Source organism: Corvus brachyrhynchos, unplaced genomic scaffold, assembly GCF_000691975.1.
Source record: "Corvus brachyrhynchos isolate BGI_N302 unplaced genomic scaffold, ASM69197v1 scaffold84, whole genome shotgun sequence".
Classification (NCBI taxonomy): Eukaryota; Metazoa; Chordata; class Aves; order Passeriformes; family Corvidae; genus Corvus; species Corvus brachyrhynchos.
In genome coordinates, this window is record NW_008237434.1 from 2724929 (window position 1) to 2751478 (window position 26550).

The 26550-nt window shown below is 38.7% G+C and overlaps 1 protein-coding gene across 1 annotated transcript in view; it reads left to right on the plus strand.

Moving 5' to 3' along the window:
* Positions 1 to 506: 506 nt before the first annotated feature.
* MACC1 (MACC1, MET transcriptional regulator) overlaps positions 507 to 26550 on the plus strand; it is a 36882-nt gene continuing 10838 nt past the window's right edge. The window contains exons 1-3 of the mRNA XM_017731203.1: positions 507 to 674; positions 20304 to 20418; positions 22480 to 24512. Coding sequence (XP_017586692.1) covers positions 672 to 674; positions 20304 to 20418; positions 22480 to 24512 — 2151 coding nt within the window. The 5' untranslated portion in view covers positions 507 to 671. The remainder of the gene's footprint in view (positions 675 to 20303; positions 20419 to 22479; positions 24513 to 26550) is intronic.

Sequence of the window (26550 nt, forward strand, 5' to 3'; positions counted from 1 at the left end):
TCCTCCTCACCCTCCCCAATGTCCCTGTATTCCCTCCACTGTAAATATCCAAGGCCACTGCCACCCCTCCTTCACTTGCTTCCTTATACCCAGCTGTCTGATTCTCTCACATACACAGAGATGCCTAAACCGGTCATACAGGTTCAAGCAATTTCAGTCACTGTATTCACTGCCAGTAAATCTAATTATTTCTAACTTGACCTTAACCAGAAGGCCACATTTTGAAACCCTCCCAACAATTCAATATATCTGCAACATGGTGTATGTGAGTAGAAAATCCTAAGTCTGTTCCAGTGGCACACAAGGAGCACATGCTTCTTCCTCCTCCTCTTCATATCTCTCTCCCCTTAAGATGAAACTCCCACACCACCTCTACTGGTTTCAGGTGTAATCATAAACCAGCTGAAGGCAATTATGGGTAATGTAGTCCCATGGCTCACGCCTGTCTGTTTGAACAAGCGGTGCCAGGTTCCTGCTAGACTGCACATTCCAGCAGGCATTGCTCAGCACTCTGAAGAGGGAGGCTTGCCAGGTGTGCTCCAGCACCTACCTGAACCCTGAGCACGCCAGAGTGTTTCAAAGCCAGAGCAGGAATAAGTTCTCCTTCAACAATACTGATGTCTTGAACAAAACCATAGTTTGGATCTAGGGAAAACCTCCTAGTTTCCAGAATGGTGAGTTTGCTTTTTCTTAAAGTATCTTTTGCTGATTATGTTTAAAATACATTGGAGGATCTGAAATGTCAGAGCAGTTTTTTGCCTAGTACTATTGCATCAGTCCAATACTATCTTTGGCCATTGCTAGTTCCAAGTGCTACTGGAGAAGGTGCAGAACTTATGTACATTTTGAATTGCACGATATCGTACCCTAGGGTGATTTGGGATGTGTGGAGAAAGGCACTTGCTAAGTGCTGGTGACTGCCTTTGCTGAGAGCATAAATAATGGTGAACCTCTTAAAATTTTTAATCAGTCAGTCTTAAGCTCTTCTTCTCTGTCTTACTTCTGCGAGATGAGCTGCTGTAGATCTCTGTGTGTGTGCGTGTGCGCGCACGCACCTCTGTGCGGTTTGGTTTTTTTTGCTGGTTGATTAGTTGGTTTGGTTTTATTGAAGCACTGTATGAACTAAAACACTCCACACATGTAGCTGTTGAGTTGGCCTCCGGCCTTGTCAGTTGGGGCTCAGAATGGTGAACACCTCCTAACAATCCTCCCTATGAACAAGGCGGCCATAAGAAGTCAGAAAAAGAGAGTTTAAAGAGCACATACACTTCTGAACACTGAAATATTCATTCTCTATTAAAAGAATCCTTGAAAGGTAATACCTCCAGCCTAAATGGAGGCAAGACCTATCATGCTAACATACCTTGAACCAACTCCCTTTATGGCTAAAAAATAACAAGCAGAGCTGGCCGGTCTGTTTAAAAATAGAAAGATTTAAGTGAAAGACAAAAAAAGAAGCAGTTCTTGTTCTTTTCCCACCTGTTATTACCACTCAGCTAATACCTCTTTTTTCCATATGGATTTATTTTTTTAAGAAGAATGATCAAAATTTTAACAGCTTGGGAATAGTTTTTGACTGGCTTTATTGAAAGGGAAATAGGTATCCTCCTGAGTAACTGATCTAGAGAGAGAAGAAGTGAGGGAATCATTCATACTGGGTAGGTCTTGGGAGGCACAAATTGCCACACTGGCAGCGCTTTCCCTGGCCCAAAATCATGTACTTGATAGTTGTTAATATAAAAGGCTCCAACACTGAACTTATACACTGAAAACAGTTGCACAGTGTCTGTGTTGGGTGGGACATACACAATGGGATTAACAGCACAAGTTCAAGCTGGTTATTGACATGTGAGAAGCCAGAGGATGGTGTTTGCCTTGGGTACATTAAAAACAAGGAATACTTACATTTGTATTCACTAAACGACATAGTACACAACAATATCCTGTGGGAGTGTGCTCAACAGGCTAATTACATAGAGCCATAGAATCAAAGAATTGCTTGGGTTGGAAAAGACCCCTGAGAACATAAAGTCTGACCATTAAACCAGCACTGCCACGTCTGCCACTAAACCGTGTGCCTGAGAGCCACACCTACACATCTTTTAAATACCTCCAGGGATGGTGGCTCCACCACTTCTCTGGACAGCGGGTTCCAAGGTTTGACAACTCTTTTCGTGAAGAATTTTTTCATAATATCCAATCTAAACCTCCCCTGGCACAACTTGAGGCCATTTCCTTTTGTCTTATTGCTTGTTATCTGGGAAAATAGACCAGCCCCCACCTCACATCAACCTCCTCTCAGGTAGCTGTAGAGAGAAATAAGGTCCCCCTTGAGCCTCCTTTTCTCAAGCCTAAACAACCCCACAGCTGCTCCCCATAATACCTGTGTTGTACACCCTTCATCAACTTTTTTGCCTTTTCTCAGACTTGACACAGCAATAAGTTGTAATAGAAGGTTTATTTAGCATTTAAATATTTGGTTTACATTCTGCTGCTCTCTTCCCTTTCTCCTGTTATTATGAGAATGGCTAATTGGGTTTAATTGTACACTTTGTTATTCAACTTATTTTAAGTCTTTATCATAGCTATTTCCCTCTGTGGACCAGGAATATTTGTGTTTGGTGGACTATCTGTGAGAGATTTCTATGAATGGTATCCAAGGGAAAAAAAAAACCTTTGATGCTCACTGTCTCTGAAGTTGGATGCCATTCCTCTCTATTTTTCAAAATAGATAAACTCAAACTCCTTGAGAAACTACATGTGTTCATGCTACTGCAAACTTTGGCACAAGTCCCTGTAGGGAAGTCCACCCTTAAAGTATGAATACAAAATATGTGGAACAAACACCAAAACCCCATACGGTCCAGGAAAATAAATCACATTGCTGTAAAAGTCAAAGACTGGATTTTTTTGGACAGAACAGCCAATTAGTCAGTCTAATCTGATGATCTCTAAAGGATGTCCTCTTGTCTGAAGAGCTGAGCTCTGCAGTAGTGGCAGCTGTAGTTCATCATATTTCTATACCACAAACATGGTCCATACTTGTAGCAAAATTTCTAAAACAATAAGCATAGTTCTGTCTGGAACTATAGGCTCTTCTATCACTTCTCCTACTGCATAGAATTGTAATTTACTTCACAGATCCCACAATGGGAAATGAAACATGATTTGGAAAGATAAAGCTACTTGAACATCATCCCTTTCTTGATGTCCCATACACTGCTGCTATCACCAGATGTTAACTTCTATGAAAGCCTTTTCCTCTCATCTCTTGCCCTCTTTCTGGAATTGTTTTCAGTTCATCTCCTTCAACTCTGTAATTTCAGGAAAAAATAGGTGTTTTTTTTCAGAAACTGAATTGCAGTGTAAATGTGACATCCTATACTAATGGAAAGCATGTACTTCAATTAGCTCTGCAATATTTTACCATATTTTCATCTGCTTCTCAGTACAGATGAGTATTCCATTTGCATTTCTGCACATCCTTTTTAAACTGCTGAAGGTCATGCTCAAACTTTTCCTAATAAATTTCTAAACTAGTTTAGAAATCAATGTGTGAGTAATTTGAAATTGTTCCTTTGAGAGCACCTCTTCTTATCTACAGCAAACCTAATCTCACACTGTCTCATTTATTAGGCTTTTCCATAGCTCTTCATAGTTTGCTCTAGTGTTAATAATCTCAGTAATTTTGGTTTGTGAGCAAACACAGTCATATCACTTTCCACTGGCTTTCCCTTTCCACCCTCCAGAATTTCCTCAAAGAGCCTATTGTGTACTTCAATATGTGGAGGTACTGCAGTACATCCCTACCAAGGAGCAGTGGTGAAGCTGAAGCAGGGCTTTGAACCACTGAAAACATCAGAAAACCAAAAAAAATTTTATAGCTTGTTGCAAGGGATGTTTTGGGCTCTGGTTCGGTGTCATTTTGGTGATGAGAAAAAGAATTTAGGTTTGGATGTACCTGGAATTTTATAGGAGGCATATACTGATTAATTACTGTAAGAGAAGGAGTCCTTTTCTTGTGCAGCTGAACTTCACCTTGTAAGCCAGCCTGATCAAGGAGAAGATGGCTGATTATTTAGCTGAAAGCTATATTGTATGCTGTCTTTCCCTTGCTCTGTGGGTGACTCTGCAGGCTTAAATTCTCTGGAATCCCACAGCCCAGAAGAGAAGAATTAAGATGTTATGTTTGGGGTATATATTTACAAAAGACTAGATGACAATTATTTGAGTCCAAAATGTAAAGAGTAGACTATTTTGCCAGTTTCTTCAGCTCTCTCTATGGGGAAAGGATCTTTTTGAATTATTAGAGAAAGTCTGCCTTCACTGGATACTCAGAGTACTTACAAATCTTTGTGTTCTTTGCTTCACACCTGTGAGAGGGAGAGCTGCCACTTTACTTTGGGTAACTTCTTGCACTCCATTCAAGCTCGGTAATTGCTGCTGCAGAATGGGGTAGTCCCCTTGTTCATACCTAGCCATTGCTTCCTGCAGGCCAGTGCAGGAGAACACTGAGTCATTGTGCCTGGACCAGCTCCTGGTGAGACCAGAGAAGCACCAGGGTTGATGCAAAGGAGATGCAGGACTGCTGTTTTCTGGAGCAGCCAGCCAGCCAGCCAGCCAGTCAGATGGCATCCCCAAGACCAGGCTTAGCCTCAAGCACAGTGCCATATGATCTCATCTCTTTTCTAATACTTTGAAGACTTGGGAGATTTGACCCTTCTTCTACTCCAGGCTTGCTCTGAGCTAATTCTTTAATCTCTTTCTCTCTTTCTCCATGGAGGCATTTAACATTTCCCTGCATTAAATGGGGGTTCACAAGTATTTAAATTGATTCTAAAGCATATTGGTTTATACTTTAATTTGCACTGACCTCTAGTTAGATATAATGATATTATTTGAGGTTTCATCTTTACCTACTAATTGCCAACAGCCTTGCTTGTCCATTGTGCCATTCATTCTGTGATCATGCCAAAGGAAGCAGCTCCTTTCCCCTGGCTGAATAAGCTGTATCGCAAAACGTTCATGTAACAACTTGACAAGGAATTGTTCAAGTTCTCACCTGAGCCGGTGTCTGTAAAAAACCCCAAAAGTTTCACAAGTCAATGCAAAGCTTGTGACCCATAAGTGGCAAATCCTACAGCCTAATTTCTGTCCTATGATCCTAAATGGGACTAAAGTTTGGATATGTATTTACATAGAGAATAAACTGTTTTTCTACATGCGCTAAGCTGCGTAATTAAAAGGAAATGGCATTGCCTGAAATAACTTGGGGGAGAGACAGCTGACAAGACTTTGAAGTGGTTTGTTTATATTCATACATGATCTCACGTAATACCTTCTCTTTGCCCTGAAGAAAAGGCTGTCATGTGATGATAACCTTCTTGGGTTCATCCTGATCCACTAGCCTTAACAGGATCTCTGTAAAGGTGGGAGGGGTGGAACACTGCAGAGAGACAAGACGTATAAATTTATTCATAGTACTGCCCTAATTCCTGTAGCACTAATTGCTACCTGTTGCTCTGTGTGAAATTATAATGTCTCAAACATGAGTAATGACAGATTGTTCTGCTCAGGGATTCTTTTCTTTTCTTTTCTTTTCTTTTCTTTTCTTTTCTTTTCTTTTCTTGCTTGCACTGAGCAGTGGATATTAATATGGCAGAGCAGAAAAGTGCAACTAATCAGGAAAATATGTAGGAGAGCCCTTTGCACCTTGGAATTCTCTGGTGTATTTTAACCGGCAATGATTGTACTGTAGTCACAAAACACACAGCAAAAGGTATTGTGTGCACTACTCACGTGCTCCCCAGATAAGTAAGAAGTTCTCTAGACCTTTCCTCATCTCATGTAATAAATGGTAGCAGAAACAAAAGGACAATATTTTGGAAGTCTGAACTTAATATAAGTGGCATTTTCCACCACAGCAAATTTTTTTTCAATAATAAATGGTATCAGAATTCTAAGTTTGGCTGCTATTAAATAGTTTTACCAGATAAATGAAAACATGGGAGAGAGAAAGGGGGGTGTGTGTGTGTGTGTATCAGTAATTTTCTGCTACCTGTAATACATAGCTACAGTTCAGTTTTATCTGTTTCTGGTCATAGCTGGAAAGGGAAGACAAACATAGCAGAGTGAAAGGCTGCCAGGAGGTGTTATGAATACCTGCCTTGCTCTCCAGTTAATTGCCTTTTCAGGGTGTGAGCGCCCAGGTACAGAGAAGGGCTCTTGTGATATTTACGTGATTATTTTCATCCCTTTGGTCTGGGTGACAGTTCTCTTCCCACGGCACTTTCAAGTCCTATTCCCATTCACTGATTTTCTAAGTAGTCTGGGACAAGTTGTTTGGAGCTGGATTTTTAAGGGGTTAGCACATGTTTACACAATTCTTACAGTAGGGGTGGAAGGCACTGGAATATGGTTATCACTTTCTTTGTGGTCTAGTCTTCCCATCTTGGTTTGGACTAGTAAACTGTCAAAGGTTACCTTCAAAGGTAAGCTTCCAACCCAACTATTATATGATTTTATGATATGTAAACTTGTCTATCTCCATTTTCCCCCATCCCTACCCTTCCTTATCTTGTGCATTAAACAGTTTGTTGTTATGAGGCTCTGCTTTTTATGTATTTGTACAAAGCTTTGCATAGGGACGCTATTTATTCTAGTTCTACTAGAATATCAATGAAAAAGTAAAAGAAAACCCTGATTTGGGCCACAACAGAATATAAACAGAAGCTCTGAGGCATAGAATTGGATTTTTTTTTTAACATTTCAGTTCAATAAAAAGTGTTACAATCACACAACTTGTCACAATAACAGCTAGGTAAAGTTCTATGGCCTTGATTCTTCACAGGAAGAGGGAAGATGATTGCTTTTCTTGGGTTTTTTGCTTTGAAATCTATGAATAAATCAAATTTAGCGATTCTGAAACTATCAACTGTAGGACTTTCCAGGTTTTTATGCTTGTGGTGCCAAAAACTGTGTCTTGGCACAAATAGGTCTGGGAGGCTGAAAAACCTAAGTGTTTCCTAGGTGGCAAATCAAGTCTCTCCTAATATGGAGAAAGTGGAGCAAAAGCTCACTCTGTTTCCCTGTAGGCAAAAAGTTCACTTGTGGATTACAGGTTAAGCCTCAAGTTTTTTTAAATGCTAATCTCTAAAGAACTTTAAAATGAAATTACTTGTGTGGATGCTAGTGATTCAGCATACTGAATGATGATGATAGACATTGACCTGCCATTGTAATATATTGCTAAAATCAGCAATTTGAGATTAATTTGTACTGTAAAATAAAATTATCTGAACCAGTTTTCACAACAGAGCAAATTTGCTTAGTGCCATTTATCAAGACTGCTGGGGCATAACATCATTTCTTCTTGGTGTGAAATTGAGTGAAATCTCCTGAGGTTCTGAAGACTAGAACTTGTACCATGTTAGACAAATATTTTCTTATGTTCTTGTTGATGACCACCTGTGTGATACTATTCACTTCTGGTGGATGTGACATAGCTGTACAACAGCTAACAGAAAAACACCACATCATAGAAGGTATTTAGATCATAATAATGCAAGTTTTGAGCAAAGTTGTACATATTTCTATTTTTTACCAAAGAAGGAACCTATACAAATATAACCTTGGGCTGTGGTCTGTCAGGAGCTGACCTCAACTAACTTAGTGCTGGTCAATATTTGGATCATGCACCTCCAAGAGCACCTGCCAAATTAAAGTTTAGATGAAGTTTTGGAAGCAGAATATATTTGAGTATCAATTCACATACTTCATGCTTTTCTTTCCCTTTTTGTACTAGACAACACTTTGTTGGAGAATTTTATGTTCTGCAAATATCTGCTTGTCATCAGCAGTGAACTGAAATATAGATGAATAATTTCCATTAAAGGGATGCTGAAAAACACGTTCAATAAATTGCACAATCAGGATTACATGTGTCTGTAGGATAGAGATAAAACAAATAACAGGAGTCTCCTGTCTCATTACAGCCAAGGAAAAATGCCGTAAGCAAAGTTACTTGGTGTCATGCATCAAGGTGCACATCAAGGTGTGTGCTTGATTTGCTATTTGTAAGCTAAATGTTAAGAGGATGTTTATGGTATTTAGGACATCATGACACTTGTACACTTTAGTCAAGGAACCCCTGATAGTGATGGCAAGGATATATGTGCAATGGTAAGAGTGAGCTGATTGACCTAAACTGCACTGTAAACGTATTGTATATGTTGATCTCTATAGTAAAAAAAAAAAAAAATCCAACCCAAAATAACAGATTTGGTTAGGAAAAACTAAACTGTGGAATTTTGCATATATGGTTCTGCAGGATTTCACATAACAAAACACGTATTTTGAACCTTATTATCTTGAAGTGTAGGAGCTAGTTAAAGGTGTAAAACTCAAGACTTGCTGCCAAGGAGGTGAGATGGGTAAGGGAATGCTTTGATCATCAAAGTCAGTGACCTTTTGGAATGGCTGTGAATTCTTCCTCCCACGTTGTGGTACAAATGGAGCAAGGACAGTAAACTTATGAAGGTGAGACCAGGAAAAGTTCTTCTTTAGGGCTGGCATTTGGAAGGTGTTGCTGAATAGGCTGAATTCTCTGAGCTAACACATGGCAGGTGCCTCCAGGTTCCTAATTAGGGAAATCAAAGCATTAGAAAGCTGTTGTAAGTGAGGTCTGTGTTTTAGTTTATTTCACTTGTAACCTTGTATTTGATACATTTCTGTCTAAAGAAAAGACTGCTCTGCTCTTACTGATCAGACTGAAACAGGCCAGCTAGAAAAACTCGAGCTTCCCAGAGGCATTGATCCCAAAAGAAATGGCCTGTGCAGGTACCCGTAGGGACTTTTGCCCTGGGCTGTTTAGTGATATTTGAGATGGATGTCTGTTCCTTTCAATCTGCTGTAGCCATTGTATGGGACACTGTTGGTAGTTTCCTCCAGCAGGGAGAAATTACCCTCCCCTCCAGCAAGACAGGCTGTCAGAGAAAACCTCAACTCTATACATCACATGAAAATTTCATTTCCAAGTAGTAATTGTGAAATTAATGTGGTTTTGCATGATGTTTAAACATCAGAGTGGTCTCAAATCACTTTTCTGTAATTTCTGTAGTCTGACAATAGTCTAAAGAGCATTTTCACTTTGTATACCAGATGATTATTCTTTCTAGTGAGTGGAGCATCATGTGCCTACAGAGGTGGGTTTAGATGATTGATGACACCCAGGGTTTTTTTTTTTTGTGTAGGAAGCCAGTGAGACCATGTAACTTCAGCTTTTTCAAAGACTTAGTATTATAAAATATTGAACTTGCTTAGTCTGTATAAAATTGGAAGGTGAACATGCTCGGTGTCTGAGAGGAGTGAGGTAAAACAAAGTATTGACACTAGGATTGTCACAAAGCTTAAGATTTGTCAGTTCTTTCACCAGTTTTATTGGTGAAAATTAATTTTCTGCTTTTAAAAGTTCTTGGAAGAGTGCAAGAGTGATTGGAGTTGTGGATTTGTTTTGGTTTAGGGTTTGGATTTTGGTTTTGGGTTTTTTCTTTGGATGGGGGGGAAGGGGACAGGGAGAGACCAAGGGAGAAGCTGGACATAACGTACAGAAATGCTGTGATTCTATCTAAGTTACTGATCTACAGCCCTTCACTTCTGTTGGAAAGGCAATAACTTCAACTGTGGTGAAAAATAGTAAAGCTTTCTGAAAAAGAAACATTGAAATAAAAGTCTGGGCAAATATTTTGAATTGATGGAGTATAATCAACAGTATTTCTGAATCATTTTCCTGGAGATTTTCTGCACCAATGGGTGCAGAATGGGTGCCTCTTAGAGGCAATCTTTGGGAATTTGATAAGTTTGCTTTCGGTCCAACTTTCTAAGCAATTTGTGACTGCATCTCTTAAGCCATTGTTTTTATTTCAGGATGTCAGCCAGAATTTTTGGGACAAAAAATAAATTTTCTGCAACTAAATTAACTAATTCTGGTATGTAAAAAGATGAAATTTATGATAATTTAGGGGTTAGTTTGTTTTTTTTTTCCCCTTTGACGTGTGACTGGAGTGGAGAGTCTTCTCTATTACAGAGCTTGGGCCACTGACATCCTTACTTTCTATCCTATGCTCATTTCCTCAAAATCTCTAGCACAGTGTCATAGCCAGTGAACCTGCGTGGAGGTATGTGGATACAAAAATGCTGCTAGCAAGGATTTTCTTGCTATTTTCTAAGTCCGTGAGAGACTTTTCTCTCTCACAGAAGAGGTAGCAGAGTTATGTAAATAACCAAACACCTGCTGCCTTGAGAAGTCTTGCTTATAGTATAGTAGGAAAATATTTTGACAATGGATGTTTTAGGATTTTAGCCAATCACCCCCAAGGGGTGGCTGATCCTTGTCCAATTAGACTATGAAGAAAAAAGTCTATGAAAGAGTTTGTAAAACAATTAATTAGATCAGTCTTGCTGCACAATTCCTGCCTGCTGTATCTTCTCTTCTCCTCCCTATGGCTGCAGGACATGGTGATAGACCCTAGGGCTTAGGGCATGGTAATAGAGGTAGGGAAGGAAATAAGAAAGAAGGAAGCAACAGCTTTATGCCTTCTTTCTCTTTGTACCACTGCCATACTAAATGCAAAGAAATAGGATTAAGTTATTATTAACATTAAGATTTCTTCATGGCAAATGGTATGGAAAGATGCTATAGAGCTGTGTGAGATAGATTTCTTGCATCATTAGGCACCCATTGGTGTATAGTGCCAGGTCATACTATTTCTGAACAATTACAGCTCTCTCAGCTGCTTCATCAAATTTTGCCCTCAGTGATGTTGGCTCAGAAGGAAGAGCAGGAGCCAGTGAGAAGCTAGGGTGTCGGTAGCAGCCTGACAGGCAGGGATGTTAGGAAAAGCAAGTTGGAGCTCTGCGGTTGCTTTTGGGGGGAATAGAGACAATGTGAGATAAAAGTCAGCACAGGAATGACTGGGCTCACTTGGGGAACTTCTCCAATTTGTTGTACAAGCATTTTGCTGATCGATTTTGGAGATCAGCCAACTGTCTGGTGAGAACCTCAGGAATGGCTTCTATGTCTGAGTTGTTCAGGGAGCCAGGACAAGAGAATACACAGGCTTAAGATGCTTCCAGTAGGTAATACTATCCATCACAATATAATAGTGTGGTTTTCCTGGATGGGAAAACTGGCTTTCCACTGAATGCTGCATCTAGACTGATGGTGTACATCACCAGAAGGACAACTGCTGCTGAAAAGACTGTTGGATACTGTGGTGCAGTGGAGAGAATGAAGGTGGTTAAAGAATATAGGGACTGGAGGAAGAAGAGACCTGGAAAAGTTATCTCTTACACTTCTTGCTTTCAATTCTGAAAAAAGAAAATTGTTGAAGAATGATTGTAACTGCTGTATAAAAGTGGATGAGATTGAACATCTTATTCTGCTTATTGTACCAAACATTAACAGCCAAAATTATAGATGCCCTCCTCTAAACACGTAGGAATAGACAGATCAATGAATGAGCCTGCAAAGCAGCTAGATTTAAAAACTAAATTTAGACGCATAAGGGCATGCAATTTATTGGGAACTTGTTGCCTCAAATCTTCTCAGACTTGATTGCTCCTTTAGAAGAAGATCCACAGTGATAACGTACACAGTATTTAATTTTTTTTTTTAAGGTATAATCACTGCCATTTTGGTTCTAAGACTACCAACAATACTGAAATTAGCAGTCTTCATTTTCATAGGTAGAACTTTTTCCTTTTTCCTCTGAAATGTGTAGTCTTCCGTAATTGGAGTTGGACTATTAAATGGAACCTGATATTGAATGGCAGTTTATCTTCCTCTGACTTAATTTTTGTTGCTGGATCTTTACCATTTTAGAGTCTATCTGGCAGTCATATTACTTCAGTGAAAGAATTCAGTTAAAAGTACTATTAAAAAGTAGTAGTTAAGAGTACAGTTCAGAGGTTCAAATGTCCTTCATTAGTAGAGAAACTATCCATTTAAACATGTATCCCATTTGATAGAAATAATGGGCCTTTCCTTGTCAAGAGCATGTGTGATTGTTATGTAAAGGGAGAGTTTGCAGTATAATAAGAGGTGCTGTTTTTGGCTTTTAGAGAACAAAATGCATTTTTATGAACTCTCCTCCCTTCTTCCCTTCAAAATTACATTGTCAAAAATAACTTTATAATATTGGCAGGTGTAGCTTAAAGGACAGCTCAGGCTATTATTAACAACACAGGCACAAATGCTTTAAAGGCAATGATGTCTCACTTCTGGAGGAAAGATCCAACCAAACTTTGGGAACTGTAGTTGCCATAAAAAGCAACAAAGGAAAAGTTCACTTTCTGCAGTATATTTTGGATGTTGTCTCTGTGATTAAGACTCCCTTTCTGATGCTCCTTTTGCCATGTTCCTAAAGTGTCAAGGATTATTGAACGAGTCCTTCAGTCAAAACAGGTCAATACACAAAAAATAGGTAACAGTCTTTCCTTGTGGATATTATTGCAGTCTATCAAACATACTATTTGTGCTGGTACATGTTCCATGTGTCTGTTATGTGGTCAGTCAAGTAGAGCAAAATGTAATTTGTGGATGCACTGAAGAACGGTTATGCTTGCAGTTATTAACTCTCTGAACTAACCTCTAATTACAACCGGAGGAATCCTTGCCAAATGGCTTTACTTTCTTCTACTATATTTAATCTAATTATTTTCCCAAACAGGTAGTTGCCTCTTTTATTAATTTTTTTCCATGTTGATCTGATCATTTGTCATCCATTTTCCATTGTTTCTGCCGTCTCAGTATTGATGTCCCTTTATACTTCCCAGGGGAAATGGAACAAGTGATTGTCATGTTTCCCCCCTCTTCACCATGCCATTCTTGTCCTACGAAACTGGGGTACCTTTTTTGCTAGTTTAAACATTTTGAAAGCTTGCCTGAGGTAGTTTAAACCTTCCAAAGCATATTCTCCATGTGTGTTAACTGTGTTAATTCATTTTTTGGTCGGTATGTTGTTGGGAGTTTTTGTCCCCCCTCCAAGTTAACCAACACCAAACCAAAAGGTCCACCTGACAGTACAGGTTTTCTGACACGTTTTTCCTTTGTGTTGAGGCAGAATTCTGTCATGCTTATGGAAAGATAGACCTTGCCTTATCTCATCAAAGCCACAGCACATTGTAGTGTCCCCCTGTATCCTTCTCTGGGCACTCACCTCAATTTGCTGAAAGCACAACACCAGAAGCCTAAAGGCACCTTTCATATGCCTGGATATCAGGTTCAATTTCCTTCAAGGTTCTCATTGCGTATTTTGCTCATGCATCTTTAATCTACACCTGTCCAAAATAAAATGTTGCTATCCAGGCAGCACACTGACAGGCAATTTAGTTCCACAGCTGGATGTTCAAGACTGGATCCCGACGTAGTGTCAGCCACATCACTTTGTCATATCATTCTTGGCCTGAAATAACAGAAAAATCATCCTACATATTTGCAACAAATCCAGGTGATTCAGGTTCTCAAAATCTGCTGTTAATATTAATTACAATAATAATTTCAAGAGCTTTTAGAGCTGTAAGCAGCTAAAACACTGGTCTTTCTCTGTGGGTGGTTTCCTTGATGTATTCTGCTTTACCCTGATGCTGTGAAGAGAGTGCAGCCCTTGCAGGATTTTTTTATCACATCACTGGGCCAGATGAGACATTTGAATGTTGAAAGTCAAGAGGGATTTCTTCCCTGCCTGTGCTCAGCCCTTAAATTTAAAATTATATCTATGACACATGTAACTCAGAAGTGCCTGATTGCCAGTTTCTATGGAAGAACTGAAGAACTACTTCACTACTTGACCTGGGTTTGATTGTCTGGAAAATGGATCCTTTGCTTGTTTTCTGGGTGGATAGTAGATGTGCTATTTTCTATATATAACTGGAAAAGCTAGAGGAATGTTGCCAGAATCAAGTCTTAGGGACAGAGGAAGCTTTTTTTTTTTTTTTTTTTCTCCTTTTGGTCATGCCCCAGTGACTCTGAGGCATTCAAAGGATTTCTGTTTATGCCACCACTATTTCTGTCCCCCACCACTGCTTCCTGCCCTCAAAGACCACAGCTCATATCTATCCTGCTCAAAGCTGACTTGTGGCATTAACATATTCAGACATGAGCCTTTCCCAGGGAAGGACATAATGAATGCTATGCAAAGTCGGGAGTGCTCTCTAAGCCAAACTAGTGGGCAGATGTCTCAGCCTTTAGCTCCACTTGCCATTGACAGGCAAGCTGCTCAGTTAAAGACCCAATGTAATTCCTTCATGCAGCCTGGATGTGAGAAAAAGTCTAACTTAGTGGAAAAAGAAGAAATCAGGGTAATGAAATAATATATAGACCACTTTGGAGGTGTCATGTACTTAAAAACCTGTGATCACAGCTATAGTTCACGGGGATATAAATAGCTAACAGAGATTTTGATCATCCTGGTACTTCCCACTTCTCTAGGCTGATTAAAAATGTTGATAGCTGAGGTTTCTGTGTCATCCTAGCAAACATTAAAAGTACCTAAGGAAAAGCAGCAGGGCTCTAGTTCACATGCAGAACATGGTATCTACAGGTTTTGCCTTGCTCTGAAGTGTTGCATGCATTAATTATGGTGACACTGAAACACTTGCAGCACCTAGAAACGAAAATTTTACTTTGTAATGAAACTTCTAAATTAAAGGTGCTCCTTACAGAGTACTTTCAATATCCTCTTTGAAGGAATAGCTGTTGGCTTCAGTCAGAAGTACAATACTGCAATACTTGTAGTATTCTAATCTCTGTGAAGGAACCAAAAGTGCTTTCACAGAACCTCCAAAAGTGAAGAAACGAACTGTGCTTCCGAAGTATGTACAAGTATACACACTAAGTGAGAATCCAGTGAGATTTTTAACTATTGTTTTTAAGTGGTGTAAGGACATAAATCCACAGAAGAATTAGGCTGATAAACTTGCAAAGCTTTTTCTGTTCATCAAAAAGAAGAAATATTGCAATTTCATAGTGCAAAGTTGGATCCATTAATTAATTTGTTAGTGATATCTTTATTTCCCATTTCCTGTTCTCGAAGAAGTTATTTGGTAAAGTAAGTAGAAGGCAACGTTTCTTTTTTCCTGAGGCCAAAGGGAAACCACTGAGTATTTCAGAGTGGTAGCTAAAACCCAAAAGACAACATCAAAACTTAACTACACATCCTTGAGGTTTCTGGAAAGTAATATTCCCAAATGTAAAGTTTATAATTGAAAATAAATGCTCTACTACTTATGCTTATAACAAGCAGTTTTAGAAGCATAGATGTGTGTAATCGAAGGAAGGATACTTGCCTTGTGGAGGGAGTGTTTATGGTATAGCTATTTTTGCTTGCACAGTGTTCCCCAAACAGGCTGTAAAGTAAGTTCTGGGTTGTGCATAGCTGAGCAGAGGCTATAAAAACCCACCTGCAAAATGGTGGAAATCTACTGAGAGGATGACCCAATTCAATTCCCATTTTTGTTGTGCTGACAGTACCAGCTCTACCCTTAAGCACTGGCTTGGGTGAAGTATTACGAGCAGTGATTGTGTCAGTTCCAAGCAGCCATGCAGACCTATGTTGGGTCTGCAGAAAGTCTAAGCCCTGGGTTCAGTGTGAACGGCTCTGCAGTTCCCACAGGGTGATACATTTTCACAACATTGAAAAAGTAGGTACCAAACTTGGCAACTATTTGACAATAGAGTAAACCAGTAGATAAATATATTGAAAATTCCTTTTTATAATTATAGTCAAAATGGCAAGGTATTGGGTCATACTAAATCATTAATGTTGCTGCTGAACTTTAAAAGTTGATCTTGTCTCTGTACAAAGTGAGATACAGATGGATTTCCTTGAATGCCTTGCATGTACCAGACTAAAATATGTTGAAGGCTTCCTCACTTCAGCAGAATGTTCCATTTGCTGTGCTGCCAGTGGCTAAAGCACCACAGTTCAGCTCTGTAATCAAAGATTAGTAACTTGGGTCCAAGTGCCTCTCACTGAACTCTGAGCTGCATAAAGCTGTTCTAAGCCACAAGAACCAAGAGACAGTTAAAATATGATCTATTACTGTAGCTAATGCTTAAAAATATGTTAGTCTGCTGAGAATGGGCAGTGTTTTAGGTTTGTTGGTGATGTGCAGTCCTTCTGAAACATTCCCTCTTCTGTGTATTGCTGTCTCTTTAGAATCCCTTTTCTTCTCTCTATATAATAGAATTTCAAGAATTCAGTAGACTCAGTATTTGGTTAGATGAGGAACATATTATTTAACATTCTGCTACATTTACAATTTTCCTTTTTCAGAAAGAAACTTGAAAGTCTAACAACTCAACCTATATAACTAGAAAGTCATTTTCCCCTGTGTCACCCAAAAATGACCCCAAGGAATGAGCCACATCACCATCACCTGTTTCTGTTGCTTGTTCTCTCACTGCTAATGCATAAACTTCATCCTCTGATTACAAAGGCCATGAATCTTTTTGAATAAGGGTAGCACTGTGTGGGGAACATGTAGAAGTCCATGGGGAGACATGGCCACAGGAGAGCTCTGTTCTTAACAAAACCTGCTTTTGAAGAAGGATTAAGGTAGAATGAAATATAAATTGCTAGTGTTTTGCTCTGGGATATTGATACTTAAAAAACACAAAGGAATGTGTTCTCTCTTATTTTTGAAGGCAAAGGCAGTGGCAAAGCATTTGCCTTTGGGCTTTTTTTATTTTCTTTATTACCACTGTTTTAGACAGAGCAGGATATGGTTTTTTTGTTAGTGAGATTGGGAAAAAAAAAAAAAAGGTGCACTTGAATTTTGAAAGACCTGGAAGAAATTTCTGGAGGCATTATATGCAGAAAAAATGCTGTCTGCAGCAAATCTGTCCCCTGACTTCTGTGAAACTGAACTTTCTACCCAAGACTTTCTTCTTCCTCTAGAGCATCTAGTGCATTTTTCTTCCTCTGTAACAGTGCTGCAATGTGCCTGCTAGCAGTGCTCTGGTTCCTGGGTTACGTGCTTTTATGGGTCAAGCAATCCCCAGCAGAGTGCACCTGGCTAACTGTTGCTTGCCCTCATACAAAAAATGCCACATCTCTCAGCACTCACTCAGGTTCACTCACTGGTCACCTCCACAGCTGATCTCTTTCCAACCTCTTCACTTCCTCATTCCCTCCTGACTTCCCACTGTGAGCTGACATGCCATCAGTCAAATAATTCCTTTCACCATTAAACACTTGACAGTTTATATCTTTCTTATTCAGTGACTACAGCAAATGAAAAGCTTGGTCTCTGGTTCTTCCTACACATAGTTCCCTTTTTTTGCAGCAAAAGGTTTTTATACCTTTGCTTTTCAGTGTTGATCAGTATGGCTGTATATCCCACATGCATCGATCTCACTTCTCTTGTGAATGATTGTGCTTCAGAATTTGTTCAGGTAAGTTCCAAGTTAATAGGTCTGTCCTATCAACAGTTAAGTTTGGGATATTTTATCACAGAATGTATCAATGGAAAAGGATAGGCATTTGTTTTTCTTATTTTCTTAGGCTCATTGAAAGGAGCTGGGGCTTTAGGCCTTCCCAGCACTCAGGCTGGAACAGAGAAGAGGTGGGACTCAACTGTGGTGTCAGCTCATGTAACCCTGTGCAAGAGCCGCATCGCCCAGTACCCAGTGGTGTGTGTACAGCTTGTCCCCAGCATTTCCCACATCCCTTGACATGCTGGCCAAATGTGGTCATCTTTTGCTCAGGAATGTTTATATATCTCCCCTTCTCTCATCCTCTTTTTAGCTGGCCTGAAGATGTGCCCCAGTCACAAGGGATCCCTCATCATGCTGTCATACCAAGAAATGCTTTCATGGGGGCGGAGGATTATATTTGAAAGTGGTTTTCCTTTTCAGTATCTGCCTTTTCTATCTCTATGCCAGGCTAGTGATGAACATTTTGAGGAATTCCCAGAGGGAACTTTTAGGAAATGGTTTATTCTATTTGCAGAAGTCCTTAGTGTTTCAAAAACTTCCACAAGCAATTTTGTTGTCATGTCTCTGTCAATATAATCCCACTGCGTAAAGAGATTGTTTTTCTTTCTTCCTCTCTTCTTCTCCCTTCTCCATGGGTTTCCTATTTTAGCCCCTGTACATATGCACTCTCGTGCCCCTTCTTCATCCTTATTTACTACCTCCCACTTTGTGTGGCTACTGAAATAATTGTAGGTGTTTTAACTATTTAAAGAACTGTTCTTAAATTCGTTTGTGAATTATCAGTAAATTGTCAGACAGAGATTAGTGCTGGCAACAAGTACACTGGTATTGTAAAAAGAAGACTTACTTTTTGTACATTTATTGAGATTTTAGACTATGGATACCTTATGCTTGTGTGATTAAACCTCCATAGTGTATATGTAGAAGCCAGAGATTAAAATCTTGCATGTTTATAAAATGCATTCAGTTTTTCAACATCTTGAGATGCAGTAGCAAACCAAAATTTATTTCTTTTGAAGGAGTCTGTATACATTATCAAATATACCATTGCTTATCAGAGGCAGCAGCAACAGTGATATCTTTATATAGATGTGGAATGTCATATCTTGGAATTAATGGTGTTGGGATTAAGGAGGCATTTTAGTTTCCAGTTTTGTTCTGGTAGGGTGCTAGTAGCAGAGGCCAGAATGTATTGATGTTGGAGGCTAGCTTTACCTACTAGCTAAAATCAGGACTCCAAAGGCCAAATAAAAGAGATTTCTCGTAACAAAGGAATCTGAAAATCCATACAGCCCTCTGAGGTGCTGGGTGACTGTTGAGCTTTGCCCGACCTCAGTCTTGCACCCTGCTTGTGTACAAAACGGCGCCTGAACAGACTGCCATTAGCTGAAGGTACCTTTTGTGGGAAGAGCAAAAACTATCAATTTACATGTGCAGTGAAAAAAAAGGTATCTTAAACCATGGCATTGTTCAATGAAAACAGACAGCTGGCTTCTGCTTTCTGTGCAGTAATGCTTGGAATAAGGTATGTGTCCTTTCCCATAACTCAAGTGGAACTGGAGAGAACTGGACCTGAAAACTCATTTTTCTTACAGCTGCAGCAAAACCAGGCCAAATCCTTCTTCTTTTTCTCTCTCTTTTTTTTTTTTTTATTTTAAAAGTGATAAAATGAGGCCTCCTTAGGCTGCAGTGTTCACTGCAGAAGTAGCAGGCTGCAGTATCTCAGACTTCTGAACAAAGCTGACTTTTGTATCCCATGTATGGATCCAAAAATCTTCTGGATTTTTTCCTTCTCTCTTCTTCTCCCTTCCTTGTTTGTTTGTCTCATTTGTCTCATTTTTTCCCCAGATATCTTAATGGTCATCAGCATTTATATCTCACTACATATAGGATCTGTGAGAGCATTCTGGGAAAGTCACTAGGTGATGTCTTGGTTTATAGCACTAACTTGAAGAGCTTCCCTCCACAAAAAATCTCTTTTATTTTATTTCCTCTAGCTTCTGTTCCTGGGATACAGTAATCTCAGCATGTAGGATACCAAATGCTTGCTTGAAACTTCTGTAATTCCTCTTTCTTTAGGAGACACAACAGCTCCCACTTTCTTCAGCATTAGTCAAGTTACCTTGAGAGGCTCATCCTTCTGTTGCCTGCCTCTAAGGGACTGCACCAAAATGAAACAATTTCTTGTAGCCGGAACAAGGAAAAAGAGATCTGAATATCCTCTCTTGGGCTGTTGCTGTGCTGGTGTGCTCACTAAGGAAGGGTACTTTAAGTCATTCTTGGACAGATTAAAAGGAAATCTGACCTGATCGTCTTTCAGGGAGGAACATAAGAATAATAAGGCAGAATGGCAAGAAAATACTTTATATTAATTGGCATGGAAAGTAACGGGTCTAGATCTTCCCCTTTAATGATTCTACTCAAACTAACCTGAAAACAGGAATTACGGTGTCTATTTTTTAAACAAACATTTTATTCAAGACATCTGAGTGGAAGTTATTGTATAATTGGCTCAGTTCCAATTACAAGACACTTAATTTTGTGAGTTATTGGACTTCACTATGGGCTGGGGTACCACATTATACTGCGGCTGTAGCATCTGCTGGGTTTGATGGACATTAGATAGTGAGACTCACTCAGGATTGTGATGCTCTTGGGCAGAGTTAATAAATTTAGTCATAATCTATATCTTCATATTTATTTTTTCACGTCACAATACAGGAACAAAGCTCAATAACTCTTCAACAGTTTCCCCTTTTTCAAATTGCATACTTGCTGATGTTTTATATGCTTAACTGTCTTCTAGGAGGAAAATTCTTCCAGTAGTGGAACAGATTCCCTAAGCAGTGGAGAGATTCCACGAAGCCGGTCGGAGGGGACTTTGATTGACATGGATGACCGGACACCTTCAGACAGCTACAGTATGACTCTTCTGCTATTTTCTGTACTAAGGCTCTCAAACTAAAGTCTTTATTTCTGCAAAACTCTGGATCAGGCAGATTGGGAGGAAGAGTTGAAATCTTTAACTTTACATCAAAAAATGCTACTTAGAGTAAGTTTACTGGGGGTCAAGACTGGGGAAGAGAAGAGGGACTTCTTAGCCAAACTAGATTGATTTAGGGTTTTAAGAAGCATGAAGGCAGGGTAATTTTGAAGTTAGCCCAATTTAAAAACTGGAGTCTTGGCAAAGTTTATTTAATCTCCTTGCTATTTTAACCCCAATGCTGAGAAAACTTTGCCCTCCACAATGTAGGCATTCTCTTAGCTTCTTGTCCAGTAACAGATGTAACAGCAAGCCTGACGCTGTGTAAGTTGTGGAGCAGGAATTATTTCTTTGCTGACATGCTGCGCTCTAGTAATTGTGCTGTTACCTTGGCATGAGAAAGCATCTGTCCTAGTGACTCAGGCTCTGACAGAGTTTTCTGCTCGTATTTTTCCTGTAGAAACATGCCCTTTAGGATGGGGGAAAAACCCAAACAAACCCCTTATGTTTATTTTGGGCTTAATTAGTTTATATTTTAATATGCAATAATGCTCTGATTGTAATAGCATCACAGTGCAAGGAAAGTTTTTTGGCCTATGGGCAGAGACAAAAGAACTTTTTAGTGGGGGCTGGAATAGCCTCGCCTCCTCTGGTGACCCTGGTCAAGAAAAGGAGCTTGAGGAAAAGGAGGCTGCCCCTGGGTTCAATCCCCCTGGCAGCTCACCTGGAAAGCTCTTGTCAAGGCAATGTAGATAGGCAGCTGGCAAACAGGTAAATTCCACCTTGATTCTTCCAAACCGGGAATTTTCTGGAACAGTGGAAAGACTTCACAGTTTCGGCTTTTTATCACAATTTGAAAAAGGAAACAAAAAGAGAAGTACTAACGTTTAAAAGGTTTTTTTTTTTCTTTTTGTGGCTGCATGCACTGTAATGCTTGCAATTGAGCAATGTAGAATAACCTTGGAAATAGAGAGTACTGTGGAAAGTGTAATAATGTGAGCTATAGATATGGTGAAAAAATTAGAAATTATGACTTTTCCTTCTAAAATTTAAACTCTTTGCAAGAATGTATAAAGAAGGGATGGTATAGCCTCTATATATAGAAAAAATAATGGCAAAATGAAGTAATGGAAACCCTTAGCATAAAAAGTTGCGGATATTCCATTGCAAGAAGGGTGAGTCTCAACCAACTATAAACCAGCTTCTCTGAACAATTGTTAATATAAAATGTAAGGAATTCTCTTCTTCCAAAAAAATCGATATTACTGCTAATAATGAGTATTTGTATTAGAAAAGATATGTAAATATCACTTATACACCCATATTTGTCTATTAAAATGCAATCTCAAAAAATTAGTAGTCACACAAACATTTCTCTCCAAACTTCAAGTTGTACAAGGTCTCATAAATTATATCAATTTTTTTTTTTAATGGAAAGCTAGTATAACAAATTCCACACACATGGAGATAAATTGTAGGAGTGCTGTTATCAATTAAATGCACATGCACTAGCATGAAAAGGAATATTGAATAATGCACTTATCTGTACAGTCTGCAGTGTTTGAAAAATGAAACTGTAGTTGTTTAGTCTTTGCAAAGAGACAGACACAAAGGAAAGAAATCCATGGCATTTTGTAAGAGGCCAAAGATTACTGGAATATGATGGTTTGAACCTTATAGAACTTTATCATACTCAATGCCAATTAATACTCATAAGAGTTGATAATGTTCAACACCTCAAAAAAGATGCTTTACATCCTTCAATATTATTTTGTTATTCAGCACTAATTTGTTAGCACTCTTTCTATTAAGAAATATTCTTAATTAAATCAACATTGATACTGTTTAAAAACGTGAAGGAGAAATATAGAAATTATCTATGTGTATTTCAGGAGGAAAATTTAGTCAGCTCTTAATTTAACAGACTATCAGTTGGAAATGAATGGAATGTCTCAAGCCTCTGTGCTTTAGGAAATACTTCTTTTTTTCTTTTAAACAGATGTCAATGAAAGTAAACTGGATTTGGATATTGACTGGTCTGGCGTATTCAAACATGCTCAAGCTGTTTCCAAGACAAATCCTTTCTGGAATGAACTGTCAGGATCCAACCCTTTTGTACATGACATAGCTGCTTCCAATAGAAATGAAAATAATAAACGTCTTTCTATCTTAAAGGAAAAACCTTATTTGTTCTCTAAACTTTCTAGCAATAGGGACTCTTTGGATTCCTCAGGTGATGAGCTAGATATTGACTGTCTCCTAAGAAAGACTTCAGCAAGAAGATCTGGACGATCCAAAAGCATCTCTGACTTCCTGGATATAGTTGATAACCATAATCCTCACAAGACAGCACCTCAAAAAACTACAGCTTGCGATATAACATGGCTTCAGAACGACCGCGAAGCCTACAAGATGGCTTGGTTGAGTCACCGACAGCTCACCCGGTCCTGCCTAGATTTAGAAGCCATGAGCCACAGTCCTGGATGGGCACAAACGCAAGCTACAGACATTCATGTAGTTTGTAAACTGAATCATGAAGGGGGTTCAGTGCAGCTGCCTGACTCAGATATCAACATTCATGTCCCTGTGGGTCATGTATTACCAGGAGAATTCCAAGAAGTTGGTTTAAAGGCTATCCTTAACCCTCCAATGTCATGCAACAATGATCTGTCCAGCACAGTAAGTCCTCTAATAGAACTTACACTGAGCAACCTCAACACAAGTGAAGCCATTTTCCTAGAAGTGAAAGTTGCAGCTAAAGTGAAGAATGATCCACTCAGCCAAGTTATGAGTGATATTGTGTGTTTTTTTAGTCTCAACAAAGAAGGACCTTTTAAGAAGTTGGAGAAGTGCTATATTTATCAAGATACCATACAAGTGAAGCTAACTGACCTAAGTCATGTGATGTATGCAGTGATTGCCATACAAGCAAGCAAAATCCAGCCCCCAGCAACTAATGTGTGGGACTATGTTCATAGAACAGTCTCAGTTGGAATTTATGGTCCCAAATATATTCATCCATCTTTTACTGCAGTTTTTACAGTCTTTGGTCATAACTACATTCCAACAAAACTCACTATTTGTGATATAAAAAAAAGGGGGAAAGGTATGCCTCCTGTGGTGTTTCAGCTGTGGGGAAAGCACACATTTCTGCTTGAAAAACCCCAAGATCTAAACATTTCTTTGATATCCTGTGATCCAGATTTTGAAGTAAAAATGGAAGATCAAAGCAAAAATATTAAAAAGGAGGAGTTGAAAACTGGTGAAATGGTCCGCCAGCAATTCCTGTTTTCCATGCTTGGATGTAGGGAGATGCATTTCTTTGTTTTCCTTGTTCAGATTAAAATCTTAAAAAGTAGCCAAGTAACACAGTTCCATGTTACGACTCCCGATCCAGCTCCAAAATTAAGTGGAATTATTAATAGGCCAAAGCGCCTACAAAACCGCAAAGAAATCAAGTCTGCACCATGGCTTTTGATACCAACAATAAAATATCCAAAGTTTCAAGACAAAACTTTGAGTGTCAATACTTATGGAGTGGCTTTGAAAACCGTGTTACGTCAAAATAAGATTGACTATTTGCTGGAATATTTTAAAGGGGACACAATAGCACTTCTTGGTGAAGATAAAGTTAAAGCCATTGGACAAACCAAAATGAAAGAGTGGTATGTGGGAGTTCTCAGAAGAAAGATTGGTCTTGTACATTGCAAAAACATAAAAGTGATTTCCAAAGAACAAGCTATGGACACTGCTGATAGTGAGCTAACTACCAGGAATCTTGTTGAACAAATTGCCTTGCCATTCAAAAAATTGACTTATATCTACTCAGTAGTTCTGTCTACGGTATCAGAGAGTGTTTATGACTGGAGAGCTTTAGCTGAGGTGTTGGGATACTCACATATGTCTTTGGATGACTTTAATGAGGCACATGCTGATAAAGAATCAGAAAGAGTTGCACATATTGTGAAGAAGATGAAGCAAGACTGCCATGCTAACAAAAAAAAAAGACTATTTCTTTATGAACTCATTGTTGTAAGTATTGCATGAACTAACCGGCTTATTGGGAATGTATTGCCAAGAAACTACTCAGTTGTAATGTAGGAACAAGAAAATCTGATTCCGCATCCCTGCAGGATCTTTACAAACCTGAACATATTACTAAAAGTTGTAGACACCAATAGGTGGAAAATACATCCAAACTCTCATGAAGAATAATACTTTGATCAATTAATTCTGAATAGTCTTCTGTTAATGCTCCAGAAACTGTGTTCATTTAGTAGGTTGACTAAGATAACTTTTTTTGTTTCTAAATATCCATGATTGAAATAGTTTTGTCTTTTGTCTTGGTAAATTGCTTCCCTGGGAAATTCACATTCCTGTTGTGAAGTATTAAGTAACATTACTATACTGTGGGAACTCCACTATACATACATAGATATATCTATATATATCTATATATCTCTATAGATATAGATATTTGTCTATGCTAAGTTTCATGTCTAGCTTAGCTTCATATGTTTAAAAGACACATCTTGATCCAAATGTTGAAGGCAAGATTTTCTATCCACACCTTACAACTTCATAGTCAATATTGTATTGGCCTAAGGAGGATATTGCAAGTATTTCAGTATCTATTTTCATGGGCCTCATTTGTAAGCCATTGAACAACTTCCATGTGACTAAATACTGCCAAATGTGAATCAAAAGTTTATTTTAATTACTTCCAGGTAATAAGTTGCACTGTTAACAATCCTAATTCGCTTACTGATTTGTGTGCAAATTAATTTGAAATTAATGGTCCCTTAATACTCTCCTTGTCTCTGACAGAAAAGTTGACCAACCTATTAAGGAACAAAAGATAATTAAATTTCTGATATGAAAATAAAGTATTACAAAAATGTATGTTTAAAAACTCACATTGTAGCTATTCATCTAAAGCCTTTTTATTACCCTGAACTGTAAACCTCAGCTGAGTTTACTCCTCATCACTAGTCTACCCCCTTTGAAGTGCTGACAGAAACTTCAGCAGGATTCAGAAAATTTTGGTAGCAGTTGCCACTTGCAATTCTTAAGAGCACATCAAAGTATGTGGAATAAAACTGAGCCTGTATGAGGTATTGCAAAGTCTGTCATGTCTCTGTACAAAAAGGAGTGGGGGGCCTAAAGGTGAAAATTATCTAAACTTTCAAATGAATGCAGTGAAACAGAGTTCATTACAAAACAGGCAAAATGTGGGGCATAATTTGATTAAGCTTATAGAAGCATAGAATGGCTTGGGTTGGAAGGGACCTTAAAAATCATCTCATTCCAACCATCCTGTCATGAGCAGGACAACTTTCACTAGACCAAGTTGCTCAATGTCCTGTTTTGTGAGATTTATATATTTTTGCTAGGAAGTGCCAAAACAGGTCCTCGTCTTTGTAGAGCTAGACATAAATCTAGATGTCATCCATGTAATTTTGGGGTAGAATTTTCAGTTACTTCTTTTAAGAAATCTCCATTTTTTGTGTTTTATAGGGTTCTTGCTTATCACAGCAAATTGCATACTGAACCACTGTCTCTCCAGTTTAGGGGAATTTTGTACAGCACACTGTAGTCAGCTTCTCCCTAGTGTGTCTACCAAAGTTCTGTTTGCTATGAGGGTTTTTTATGGTTTATACTTTAAAATTAAATTACACATATGTCTGATTTCTGCAGAAATGCTTGATATTTCACAAAAAAATCAGTATTTAGAAAACAAGTAAAAATTCTGTATTTTGATCTTGATCTTTCCCTGAAAACCTCAACAGTTTCAGTGTAATATTTTGGTGTTAATTTGAGGAGAAGAAAAAACCCCAACATTTGTTTTACCCATTAGCTCTTATCCAAACAAATAAAGAAAGGAGAATGCAATGTATCTGCATGTCAAGGTTTTACTCCTTCAACCATTTTGAGTGTTATTAAATGCTTATTTGGTGAGGAGGAGGAAAGGTTTTATGTTTGAATTTATCCTTAGTGGTCAGCAAATTATGAGTTTGGTGGGAGGAGTAAATCAAAAGGTGCTGGCCAATGTGATCAATGATTTTCCAAA